Source organism: Aplysia californica, unplaced genomic scaffold (genome assembly GCF_000002075.1).
Source record: "Aplysia californica isolate F4 #8 unplaced genomic scaffold, AplCal3.0 scaffold00003, whole genome shotgun sequence".
Lineage (NCBI taxonomy): Eukaryota > Metazoa > Mollusca > Gastropoda > Aplysiida > Aplysiidae > Aplysia > Aplysia californica.
The window spans coordinates 2,583,768-2,597,760 of record NW_004797273.1 but is presented as its reverse complement, the minus strand read 5'-3'; the positions used below and the strand labels follow the sequence as shown (position 1 = coordinate 2,597,760).

The 13,993-nt window shown below is 41.3% G+C and overlaps 1 protein-coding gene across 1 annotated transcript; it reads right to left on the bottom strand.

Moving 5' to 3' along the window:
• Window positions 1-1,322: 1,322 nt before the first annotated feature.
• Window positions 1,323-13,616, bottom strand: LOC101864184 (all-trans-retinol 13,14-reductase; the record flags this gene model as incomplete). The annotated part of the gene is given in 8 exon segments (XM_005089121.2): window positions 1,323-2,081; window positions 4,893-5,052; window positions 6,467-6,633; window positions 6,932-7,071; window positions 8,208-8,331; window positions 8,968-9,084; window positions 10,605-10,802; window positions 13,409-13,616. Coding segments are annotated over 8 exon segments (1,140 nt in total). The 3' UTR covers window positions 1,323-1,929.
• Window positions 13,617-13,993: the final 377 nt, after the last annotated feature.

Genomic DNA, 13,993 nt, shown 5'->3' with positions numbered 1-13,993 from the left:
TCTCTCTCTCTCTCTCTCTCTCTCTCTCTCTCTCTCTCTCTCTTTCTTTCTTTCTTTCTCCCAACGTGTGACTGTAAGGTATCCGATATCGACTGACGGATGTGTGCCTCAAAGACTAGTATAATCCGATCTGTTTTGGACCAATTGAACAAAATAAAGTAATTCTCCAGGTTGTAATCGGGCGAAATATTGATTATTACCAGCGTCGAATACAAGATGGTTAATAAATGTGACAAAATTTCAACTCTACCGAAACATACCTACATGTTTTTGAGAATGCTTTGTTTGGCCTGTGCTGTGTTTTTAGACTTGTATGGTGAAGTGTCACATAAAAGTAGGTTGGGGGGAGGAGTATTTACAGACATTAAATGCACGTTCAAAGGGTGCTTCAAAGGGCTGCGTTAAAGAAACAGGCAAACTACAGAAACAAAAACTAAACAAAAATGAAGCGCACACTTGCACACCCGCGCTCGCACAAGGGGAGAGAAACGGATAGACAGACAGGCAGAGACAAAGAGAGACATAAAGACAAAAGAGTGAGAAAGAGAAGAAGAGGGAGAGAGAGGGTGGAGAGAGAGAGACAGACAGAGACAGAGAGAGAAGAGCAGTTGGGCACCCAATCTCTTTTTAATCAACACACATATTTTCAAAGAAAAAATAAATCTGGATGCCAAAGAAGTTGTTATGGTGCAAATTATTCTGCAGTAAGTTGACAAGCGATGACTTGTGGAATTAAAAGTTACCACGAACGTTTTTGCTCTGCAAAGTTATGTTAGGCGTCGCGCTATAATAATACAGTACGGTATTATGTTGTGTGATGATCATTATTCTATTGCCCTGCCACTGTTTAGCAGAAACTGCAGGGTAAATTGGTTTGTTTGCTATGATCGGTCGTTGCGCAGAAAGATGTCTGTGTGGCACGCTGTGTGTAAACTGTTCTGATAATTGTTGCCGTAGAGTAGTTTGTGTACTGATAGTTGTGAAAATGGTCCTTCTGAAAGTTTCCTACCGACAAATTATAGAAAATCGTTACTTGTACAGTTTTTGTACTGAAAGTTGTTGTGTGGTAGTTTTCCTACTGAAAATTATTGTGAAATTTGTTGCTCTGAAAGTTTTGGGACCAAAATTGTTTTAGGTGAAAATTCTTTTGACCCAATCTGCAAGGGAACAGGTCCACAATCCCTCAATCTTTCGTTTCGTCTTGTTTTTACAAAGTTCTGAAGTTGTACTCTTTACCGTGGAAATACACCAAAAATATAAAAGCCCCAACACAAATCACACATAATTTGTTTTTTTTAAAAAATAGAACTAGAAAACACCGATGTAGGATTTTGTTTATTGTGACGAACATCGTCTCTGTAAAATGAGGTACTAGATCTACATCCAAAATTTCACGTCAGACGGAAGGCAAAAAGGAGCATTTTTTGAGAAAAGAAAAAAAATCGTTCAGTGACAAGCTATTTCTTTTCTTTTTTTTTTTTCTTTTTTTTGGGGTAAATTTAAAAACAAATACATCACAACTGAATCTACTTCCTTTCGAGTGAAAGTCTGAAAAAATATATCGTTTGTCTATGACATGCAATTACATATTACATATTACATGTACAAACGAAGCGTCCTGTCCTAGGGAGTGTTCAAACAAAAAATACTTTTTTATCCTCAAGTTTTGTTTAAACGTTTTATAGCGTTCGCAACTGTATAACGTACACTTTAGTCTCTAACTTGTTAAAAAAAAGTTTTACAACGCTCGCCAAAGCATAACGCACTTACTTCTTCTCTAACTTATTTTTTAAAATTTTACAGAGCTCGCAACTGCATAACGCACATTTTCTCTCTAGTTTTGTTAAAACGTTTTACAGCGCTCACAAAATGCATAAGGCTCACTTTCTCTTCAAAACGGACATGTCTATCTTGCCCAGGTCTTGCGCCTCACAAGTTCTTCTTCATGTGCTCTAGCTGGGGGTAGAGCCTTTTCTTCAAGTTCTGCAGGTCCGAGTACAGGTTCCTGTTAAGGATCTGGGAGGAGCAGATCAGGCCATTCATCAAACCGCCCATGAAGCCGGCGGTCAAGCCGTCTTGGCCTGTCAGAGGAGGGGAAGATGGAAATATTATTACAAGAATAAAACATTTCTATATTTTTCTCTCTTCGGAAAAAAATGCATACTGAGCTCAGTACACTTGAATAATTGACTTACTTACTTTACTTTATATCCGTCCTCTTGTACATCTTGGGCTTACTTACCTACTTACGTTATCCTTCCTCTTGTACCTCTAGGGCATTCAGAGGGTGGGGGAGCTTGATGGAAGCTGGATGGCCTGCCTGGGTGAGATGTTGTGTGTATCCTTCACACCCTCGATGCAAGTCTTTCTTGGTCTTCCTCTTGCCATGTAACCTGATATTCTTTTTAGTACGCTTTACTGGCAAGCTAATGGGGCGCCATACGTATCAGATGTCCTAACCAACTTGTTGTTTGCCTCTGAGTGTAATGGAGGACATGTGTCGTGACCATCATTTCTCTGATCCTGTTGCTTCTGATCATGTCCCGTCTGGTTTTGTCGACAACTCTCCTGAGACATCTCATCTCGGACATTTGAAGAGCTGGCCGACGAAATGGAGGCTGAGCAATTTCACACAAACCTGTTGAGCTGGTATCACGCTGAGCTACAGAGCGGAGGGCCCTGGTTCGGTGTGTCATGTTACTGTCTGCCATAAGCTAACAAAACGCCTTTTTTTATTTTGGCGCCAAAAATTTTCATTTACTAAATCGAAAGCCTGATCAGTTACCCTACTCGTTGGGAAAAATCAAAGTGAAACTGTAACTACTTTATGTATAGATTAGAACTCAAATTTCGGAAGAACACTATTCTTAAGGGTTATGCTGATAAAAAAAACCCATCTTTTTCTCGAAACTGCTGTGATTTTTTTAAAGGGGCGCTTTGCCCGCTTACGGCAGCTGTGCTAGTCGTAGTAGTACATGTACATGTAATAGTAAAGGGTAAACATTTCAACAAATCCACCACCAACTAAACATAATATCAAATGCCAGCAGTTGGGATTAGGGCTGTGTCTGACTCCTCGGGATAGCTTGATGGGATCTAGCGTAGACGCCAAAGAAGAAAAAAACACCAACACCAACACCAACACTTGTTCCTTATCAATACTATCATCTTCATGTCCGCCTAAATATTTTCCTGTTTCCTATTTTTCTTTTTCTTTTTCTTTTGCTTATATTTTGTTAGGTTTGTGTGTGTGTGTGTGTGTGTTTGTTTGTGTTTTTACACGCACGTGTTTGTGTGTGTTTGCTTATGTGTGTAGGTGCGTGAGCACGTGTTTGTGTATACCTATGTATACGTTTGTGTATATGTGTATACATGTGTGCGAGTGTGTGTGTGCGTGTGTGTTTGTGTGTGTGCGTGAGTGTGTGTGTGTGTGTGTGTGTGTGTGTGTGTGTGTGTTTCGTTCTGGAAGAATAACTCTTTGTAACATATAAATATCCGGCACCAAATAGAAACGTTGGGAAAGTCTTCGACAGGATACTCCTGGAGAGAATCAAGCTGGCGACAGATGAGAAGCTCCGAGGAAACCAGGCAAGATTCCGCAAGAACAGATCATGCGTGGACCAGATCACTACTCTGCGCATCGTTGTTGAGCAATCGCTTGAATAGAATTCTCCACTTGTGGTCAGCTTTACTGATTATGAAAAGGTATTTGACAGCGTGGGCAGGAAAACTGTGGGAACTCATGCGACATTATGGAATACCTGAAAAGATCGTGATGGCCACCTATGATGGAACTAACTGCCAGGTCTTCCATGAAGGACAACTCTCAGAACCATTCCAGGTACAGACAGGAGTGCGACACGGATGCAAGCTCTCACCTTTTCTCTTCATACAGGCAATTGTCTGGGATTTGAAAGAAGCCATTAGAGACAAGAGCAATGGAATACAGTGGACCCCTTGGCAGAAGCTGAACGACTTGGACTTCGCCGATGACCTTTGCTATGCCCTCTCACACACATGCTCAGGTGAAAGAAAAGACGAAGGAGCTCAACCGTCTATCAAAGAGTGTTGGCTTACGTATACAACCGGACAAGCCGATAGTAGTGAAGCGAAGAAACGTTTCAAGCATTGCTGTGACAGTAGAAGAAGTGGACTCCTTTACCCACATTGGAAGTGTCATCGATGGTAAAAGTCTTACAGAGGCATACTATGTAAAAGTAAGAACCGCCAAGGCAAGGTCATCATTTAAGCAATTATCAAAAGTCTGGAAAGCAAGCAACATCCCACTGCGCACCAAGATTCGACTCTTTAACTCAAACGTCAAGTCTGTGCTCCTCTACGGCTGTGAAACTTGGAAGACAACAAATGCATGAGAAGTATCCTAAAAATTAAGTGGCAGGATATAATAAGAAATGACGAGGTGTGGGGAAGGACAGGACAAAAGGATGTAGAAGTAGAAATAGGACTAAGAAATTGGCAATGGATGGGACACACCCTCAGAAAGCCCAGCGGAAACATCACAAGACAGTCGCTTCAGTGGAACCCACAGGGAGCAGGAGGCAGGGGTAGGCCACGGGAAACATGGAGGAGATGTATGGACAGGGACATGAGAGAATTTAAGCTCACTTGGAACGAGCTTGGAATGATGACCCGGGACAGAGATAGATGGAAAGAGCTTGTATGGGGCCTATACCCTGCCTGGGGGGAAAGGCATTGATGATGAAATAGAAATGTAGGATAAAAAAACCCCTCAACAACAACAACCACAACAACACCAACAACAACAACCCACCACCTCCACCACCACCACCACCACCACCACCACCACCACCACCATCACCACCACCAACAACAACAACAACAACAACAACAATAACAACAGCAATAATGACCTGTGATATAGAGTCCCGGGATGTCTGTCTCGGGCCTCAGTTTGCTGGCAGCCTCGGCGGTGTAGCGGGCGTTGCCCTGACAGATTCCGTACATCTCGCCCTTGGGGAAGCCCAGGTAGTAGCTGTTGGTCACCGGGGTGCCCACCTCCAGGTAGACGCACTGAAACAATCGACGTGAACAGATCGTTAGTGACCCAGACAGACAAAGTAAGTACATGTCCTTACATTAATGTACTTTTGTGATTGGAACAGACGACGTAAACGAATCGTTAGTGACTCAGACTCAGACAGCACTTCTGTGATTTCAACTGGAAACGTCAATCGTTCAAAGTAAGTAATTACTTCCGTAGTTGGAACAGACGGCATCTATCAGTCATCGGAGACTCAGACAGACAAAGTAAGTTCAGTCATAGCTCGTTGCCTCCGATGACCTTTACTGTGAACGATTTGCGTTGTTTGTTTAAATCACAGAAGAAGTACTCACAAACAGTGCCAACCGATCCTCAGTGGCTGAGATCGACAAAGTAAGTATACACATTGTCATGTGTACACCTTTAAAAACAATTATTTATAAATGAGGTTTCTCTTCACAGTAATGTGGGTTGAACTTCTTTTTTTTTCTTTTTTTTTTTGGGGGGGGGGGACAGAAATGCTCAGCGTAAATTAATGCACCTTTATTATTATTATTATTATTATTATTATTATTATTATTATTATTATTATTATTATTATTATTATTATTATTATTATTATTATTATTGTTATTATTTTTATTATTATTATCATGTTTATTATTGTTATTATTGTTGTTGTTATTGTTGTTGTTGTTGTTGTAATATTGATACTATTGTTATTATTTATTATCATTAATTGCTATCATCATCATCATCATCATCATCATCATCATCATCATCATCATCATCATCATCATCATCATCATCATCATCATCATCATCATCATCACACCTACTCATTATCTCTTGGCCTTTTTAACTCCCAGTGGAGCATAGGCTATCAACAACATTTCTCTTGCGAGGCCTGTCCTGCGCATCCTTTTCTGGCTGTTTCAATAATGTCTCCGCCTTTTCCATTCCCGCTTGTACTGCTCCCTTCCACGTCATCTTTGGTCTTCCTTTCTTACGTTTTCCTTGTGGATTCCACGTCAAAGCCTGTCTGATTATGCTTGTCGGGGGTCTCCTCAGGGTGTGTCCAATCCATTTCCATTTCTTCACCTTTATGTCTTCCTTTACCGGCCTTTGGCTTGTTCTTTCCCACAGTTGAGCATTTATGACTCGATCGTAACACTTGATCACCACAATCCTTCTTAGGGATCCCTTTATGAAACTATGCAGTTTCCTTGCTGCTGATGCTCTGAGCCTCCATGCTTCTGAACTATACAGTAGAACAGTCTTCGGCAAAGTCCAAGTCTTCCAACTGACTGAAAAGGGTCCACTGTAAGCCACCGCGTTGTCCTGATGTTGTCTGTCTCATTATCCAATCCACTGCTAATAAAAAGAGAAAAGGCGATAGCAGGCATCCCTGTCTCACTTCTGGTCACATATACTACTACTCACTTTTCCTTCCAGCTGGGGAAAGGTGTCAACAACCATCTGCCACATGCGCCGACCCATCACGTCCTTGATACTCTCATAGCGCTCTCCGCGATGACGTACTTTCTCCTCCTTCCACTCCTCAAACCACTCCCAGTTAGCCAGGGTGAGGAGAAGGACTGAAGCCTTACCTAGAAAACGTAATTAAAAGAACGATAGAAATATCACACTGCTAGAAAAACAAAATTTAAAAACGATAAAAATAATATCATGGAACACACTGCCAGAAAAAAGACATTAAAAATGATAGAAATATACTGCTTGAAAAAGGAATTAAAATTCAACAGATATAATATCATGGAGTACACTGCTAAAAAAAAAAAGACAAACAAAGTCATAGAACCCACTGCCGGAGAAAAGACACCCCCCCCCCACAGTTATCAGTTGATGTCTAATACACAACTCACAAGGACATAACACGACGTTCACCTGGGAATTTCTTTTCGTACTCGGGGTCTTTGGCAGATGGCACAGACAAGAATCCAAACGGGATGTTTGCGTCCTCTAGCTCATCCTGGTTGAGCGCCAAAAATTCTTCCATAAGAGTGTTGATGTCGACGTCCTTGTTACTGAGGAAAGCAGTATCTTTTTAAAAAGTTAGGAACAGTGTTGTTTGATTCTATTAGTTTGCACGTCTTCAGTTAAATACAGTCGAACCTGCTGTAATGGCCATCTGTATAAGACAATCACCTGTATAAACAGCCACTTCCAATTTTCCCCAAAGTTTTCTTTACATAATAATGACGCTGTGTAAGACTCCTTGACTATGGGTGGCCGTTTTAAACAAATCAAACTGTATTATTTATTGATACATTCATATAAACTAAACCCCTGCATCTTGATAACTTTAGCCCCAAAGTCAAGCGAGCGTGGTTAAAGCAGATTCTAGTTCCATACACCTGTCTATTTCAAAGCCAGGACGTCATGTTCCAAAACACATGAGTCCACTATCCTACTTGCTACTCTTTTATACATTCTCAATTCATAACTCGACACCCCACTCAGATTTGTAATACACTTTTGTAGTAAGATGACTTCCAAGTTATAATTACAAAGAAATGTTGTATCCCATCACATAGACTTACAAACTCCCACATCATTACGGGGCACCAGACTGTTGACAGACAATAGCCTAATCGATACCGGAAAAACAACACGCTATCTGAGAATTACAAAATTGTATCTGCTCAACACATAGTTTTGAGAAATTTGACGTTGAAAAAATTTTGAGTTTCACAATATGTCAAGCTTTTTTTAAAGCAATGTTTTAAAAATATTTTGATAACGACTCCGAATATTCTTACGATTCTGATAGAGTAGATAGACCATAATATGCTTTCTGTCGTCATGTTTGTAACTCGTCAGATTGAACGTTGTAATTCTGAGGTAGTGAATAGCATCTTTTGTCGAAAATAAAAGAAAAACATCTTTGTTGAGAAGAATCCAGCCCTTATCCTTTTAGAACTACATTGATCAACGGTATCGCCGGATTCTCATCGGTTTAATCAAGTTTTCGGTTTAAAGGTGCTGCTCGTCTAAAAGAAAAAAACCCGGGGACTTCAGTTTCTTTTGGTTTACCGCTGTTTTCGGATTAAATGTTTCGATTTAAACGGACTCTATTGTTTACTATGCTGTTAGGTAAAATGCTTTAAAATATCAGTCCTGATTCCTAAATTCTCGAACCAAACACAATAAGGCAACTTACCCCGTGTTATAAACCCAGTAGTTCGCCGCTGGAAGATTCAGTTCTTTGGAGGTTCCTTCGATACCCATAAAGGCTGTGATGTAGGAGCGACTGGGACCGATCTTATCGACGAGAGGATAAACATCTAAAGGAGACACACACATACACACGTAATAATAATAATGATGGGTAAACAATTGAACAATAACAACAAAACTAAACATATGTGCAGAGAGTTGTGAATGAGGGTTGTGCTCTGCCCCTCGGGGCAACATTTGGGGATCTAGAGAGGGCTCTCGTGAGCCTCAGATATGTATCCCCACTAGCTGTGACCAAAAAGGTGGAGAAAACCACAGTTGAATTAGTATACCTTCTTCTTCTCCTTCGTTGCTGTTTTGGGCATTGGGAACCATGCCTACCCCAGATAGAATATTCCAAAAGAAACATGAAGAGAAACCAGCACAAATTATGCCAAGAAACGTGAAGCTAAATTATAGAGGACAATCTGGAGTCTCCATGATAACGTCCATTCTTTATCTAAAACGGATGTGGACAACACCGAGCTTTTTTAAAAAAGGAGTAGAAGCAGCAGACCACATTAGAGCACCACACAAGACCAACAGTAAATCAATTAATTGATATCAATTAGTAAGTGAGATTATTAGTTAATTAATTAATTGGTTAAACAAATACGATTAGCTAAAACACAATAAGAAAGAACATCTTAAAAATTATCGTGGAAAAGAACACCCCACAGCCCATGTCTGATGTACCGACTTACTTGATTTCTGGGCAATTTCTCGTGGCAGCAGCGCCTTGAAGGTGTTGTCGATGCCAGCGTCCGAGATAATGTACTTGGCGTAGACGTCAACCTTGGTCTTGCCTCCGATCCTCACACCTGAGAGAACACACATGGGAGGCTACAACGCTCATCGGTTTGGTTTTTAGTAAGAGTTCTACTATTATCTTGTCTCGAATCAGAACAGCAATAGATGAGAGACTAAGAGAGGAACATACGTGTTTTCGATAGGATATATCATGTACAGATCAACTGTTTGTTCTGAAAAATGTGTAGAACAAAGCAAAGAATGGAATGTACCAATTATTTTGAACTTTGAGGACTTAAAAAAAGACATTGACAGCATAGACCGAGAGGCCCCGGGGAAAATGTGTGTAAGATCGTTATACACCAAAGCAAGCTGCTGTGTCCTAGTTAAAGGAGAACTATCTAACTATCTACACCTTTGGAAGTAAACACTGGTGTTAGACAAAGTTGTATATTATAACCTGTACTTTTTGGAATTGTGGTCGGTTTTTGTAGGGAGACAGCAAATACAATGAAACTTGCATTGGGTGGAGAAATGGCATACTTCTGGGAGATTTAGATTTGGCAGATGACATAGCTGCCTATCTCTGCCTATTAAACACCACAGTACATGAAATGCAATCAAAAACAAACAAACATGAAAAAGCTGCGAGAAAAGTTGGCCTTATAATCAATGTATCTAATAACAGAAGTACGACTCTCAGCAGAAACTACCACCATCATTCTTTATGGAAACCCCCTTGCAGGAATGAGTAAATTCGAGTACCTTGGTAGCATTATATCCATAACTGCAGACCGCCTTGACGACCTCCACCAAAGACATAGAAATACATGGTTCGCTTCAGTGAAATTAAAAACTATATGGAAGTCAAGGATAATTCCATTGAAGACGAAATTGAAAATTAATCATAGCAATATTTTGACTGCATTGACTGTTCAGAGGTATGAAAAACAAACTAAACTATCCAACGAAAATTAAAAGGCGTCCAAACAAAATGTTTACGAACATCTCTATTAATAAAATTGAATGAAATTTATTACAAGTAATGAAGTGTTGGAAAGAGCTGGAATTGAAGATATCAACACAATCTTAGAAAGGAGAAGATGGAGATAGCTGGGACATTTTCTAAGTATGCCGAAAACAAGATTGCCCTACCAGACATTATATCGGAAACCAAGAGGAAAAAGAAAACGACAAGACCAACTGGAAGCTCTTGAGGCACCTACACATAATCTACACCTGTCTTTCAGTTGTAGTTGTTTGTTTTTGTTTTTTAAAGTTTTAATAGGAGTTTAACGGCATTTGCTACATTACCAGGGCATGTAAGTGCTGAGGTTTTCAGGTGTTACTAGAAATTAAAATACGAACAGAAGAAGGAGGAGGGATAAGGACGATAGATGTTTGATATGATCGAAGGAAGGCACAAACCACACCAGAGCACCCACGAACCACCCACCCGCTAACCTCTTTTGTGCTTGTATTTTACTTCCTTGGAGGTAAAGTTCTGGTACGAGGGTTGGAAAGGGGGGAGGCGGGTGGCCCCCCCCACACACACACAAACACACAGCCAAGAAGAGACAAACCGACTCACCTACTGCTCGCCCATCTTCGTTACAGATGATGTTAGTGACAGGAGCCTGCACGAGAACTCGACCTCCGTGCTTCTGGATGACGTCACTCATGTGGTAGGCGATCTCAGAGGTGCCACCCCTGGGGTAGAAGCTGTTGGTCATGAAGTGCGTTGCCAGGAGGGCGTGCAAGATGAAGGGTGCTTCGCGCGGTAACAGGGCTGTTGGAGGGTAGAAAGGAGCGTGTTGGACACGGTGCACACTGGCAATCGAATTCAGTCGAATTAAGTCGGGGATAACCAGATTTTCCCTTGGAGACAAGTTCCTCAACTCTAGCGTCCATGTCGCTGTGAGGTGTGCATCCACAAGGTTCCTGCCTCAGGGCTCTTTTCTTCTGTCAGAAGTTACCATCCTCACACAATTACACCGAATTCGACTAACTTCGACTATGACTTTCAAACGAAAAAACGGGATTATTCTCAAGGTCGCTAGTCGAACGATCGAAAGTGTACAGCGTGCGCTCGGAATGCGGTAATGGACAGTGCAGATTTAAAGAAGTTGATACAGAGAAATAAGAAAACTATCAACATTTTGCCAAGTCTGTACGATTTTCAATTTTTTTTAAAAACTTCTCTGCACAGAAATTACGGTATGCGGCAGTCAGCTCTAATTGAAGCAGTTACAACTGAAGGAATTAATGGCTGTGTTGGGAAAGGTAAGTAATGTGTTCCATAACACTGTGCACGGGACCAAGTTTCCTATTCTTGTCAAATTTGACACAAGGAGAGTGTACAGTGTGTACGGCGAATGCGGTAACGGCAGTGTACGTTTGGATAGGCAGATGCTGATACATGTAGATGCACTGAACACGCCATTAATAGACCCGACCTTGACCCAATTCGATCTACAACGGGCATCCAGTATTATTTGATTTGACTTGAGGACAACCACCTCTCGGCGCAAGGGGAGGGAACAGTGCGATACCTCAAAATTACAAAGTTCTATCTGACATTTTGGACATGTTCAATTACTGTCACCTTAAGGTCAAAAAGCAAATGCTCTATGTACTCTATCAAAATCGTTACAAAACATTCGGAGTCGTTATCAAGATATTTTAAAATAAAATTGCGTTCGCTAAAACTTGGCATAGCCTTTTGTGAAACTCAATTTTTGTTACGTTAAATTTCTCAAAACTAGGTATTGTGCCGATAAAACTTAGTAATTCTGAGAAAACGAGTGGAAGTAAATCCTATTAGAGTTGAGGAGGGAAGTCATGAGATGGGGGAACAATAAGCGACGGTGTCACACTCAATTAGAATAACAATACAGTCGAATTTGTCCGAGCCGGCTCTTCATTAAAGAAGGAAGATGGTAGATTTGGAGGAGCTGGCGTCCGATTATTAAAAAGCGATGGGAGAATCAGGAAGTTTTTCAAACGCTTCTTTAGCCTGTGTCATTGCTTTAATAATGTTTTGTTTATTTATTTCTTATTTTTTAAATTTATTTATCCTTTTTGGTGAGTGTTTTACAAAGCTCGCAACTGCATAGGGCCATGTGCCCACGCAGGACGCATTACACATTTTCCGTTGGTAGGAAATCTTGAATTTTGCCCGGGAGGCGGCCAAAGGCTATTCTTATCGATCTTGGACCACCAATGGATCTTTAACGTGCGCAACCTGCACACGGGACCACCTAGAGTTTTCGCCCTTGTCCGAGAGGGCTTGGTGTAGATCTTTCCTACCAGAAGATAAGGGGTGTGGCAGAAAGACAGAAGTAAGAAGGATCCAAAGAGTAGCAGTAAAAAGGCTGCAGAAAGTGTCAGGAGCCCAGAGGAGGGGTAAAGGAGATGAGGGAATCGGGACAGATAGTGGAGACAAAAGCAGACGACAGAACATTATTAGAGAGCTGGAAAGGGGGTGAAAGGAGAACATTTTAGAGAAGAAAATTTTCATTTGCTATCCGGATTCGAACCCAGGACCTATTAAATGAGAGGCGAACACCTTAACCTCATAAAGAATACAACAGTCGTGAAATCTTATATCCTCAAGGTCCTTGACAGAAGACAACACCCTCACACAACACACACTGTCGTCATATCCTTATTATATTCTATTTTTGCTCCTTAATTCAACTGCACAGCTTGTTTTCTCTTTGCTGCTCAAAAGAAACAGAAGAGAGAGAGAGAGAGAGAGAGAGAGAGAGAGAGAGAGAGAGAGAGAGTGACTGTGAATGGAGATAGAGAGGGAAAGAGAGAGAGAGAGAAGGGGGGGACAGACAGACAGACAAGGAAAGAGACAGAGACAGAGACAGGGCCACTGACTGTAGATTCTTTAGGCCATTCCCAAGGGGGGGACATTTCTCGTTCAAGCACAGTAGAATTGTAAATGGGCTTATTCGTCATGTCATGTTCATAACTGTGCCTGATCTGCAACACGGAACTGCGGCTTTTTCTTTCCTAATCCTTACTATTGCCATTTTCCTCTACTTCCTTTGTATGTTTGTCACACTCTTGTGACCCGCTATTTCCGGGGTGCCTATTGATAGTCGAACCAAACCCTGTGCTGTTGAAGCAAGAGAGGTGAGCAGAGTAAGTCTGATTCCCTGTAAGGACTTCTCTGTTGATACCCACCCATTGGCGCTCATATGACCTTATGCAGTTGCGAGCTCTGTAAAACCCTCTACTAAAAAAACAAAAAGGCAGAGAGAGGAAAAGACAGAGACAAAAGCAGAGACAGAGACAAAGACAGAAACAGAGACAGAGACAGACAGAGACAGACAGACAGACAAAAGACAGAGAGAACTCCGTCAAGTCGCGTCAGCCACTTACCGTAATCTGCAAAGAAGTAACATAAAACCACTTTGAGTTCAGCGTTGTTGGTCACCGAGTCCACCACCTGCTGCAGAGTCATGGTGGTGTAGCCTTTACGCCAGCAGGTGAACACCAGCTTGTACAGTCCGCTTGTGATCAGGAAGCGAACCACCAGCTTCGGCAGAAACTTGAGCAACACAACACCTATGAAAGAGTCGGTGGCTTCCTGCAGGGTACACAGAAAAAACCCAAGCATTATAATATAGATCCTCTCTCTCTCTCTCTCTCTCTCTCTCTCTCTCTCTCTCTCTCTCTCTCTCTCTCTCTCTCTCTCTCTCTCTCTCTCTCCATCTATCTTTCAATTTAAGGTCCCTTTTCTCTATATAAGAATATGCAGTTAAAAACTCGTGCCGTTGGTGCATGTCTGAATACTGAATTTATTAATAAATTTGTATTTTCTTCGAAAGTGAATGCGTTGACCTCGGGGTGTAGCCTAACATCGTCATGTGTTAGGCTAAGGCAAAGTTGAAAATTTTTCCAGATATACTTCTATCTACTTTTATCTTTGTTTTTTTTTCACTTAAAAGAATCTCTATTTGTTGG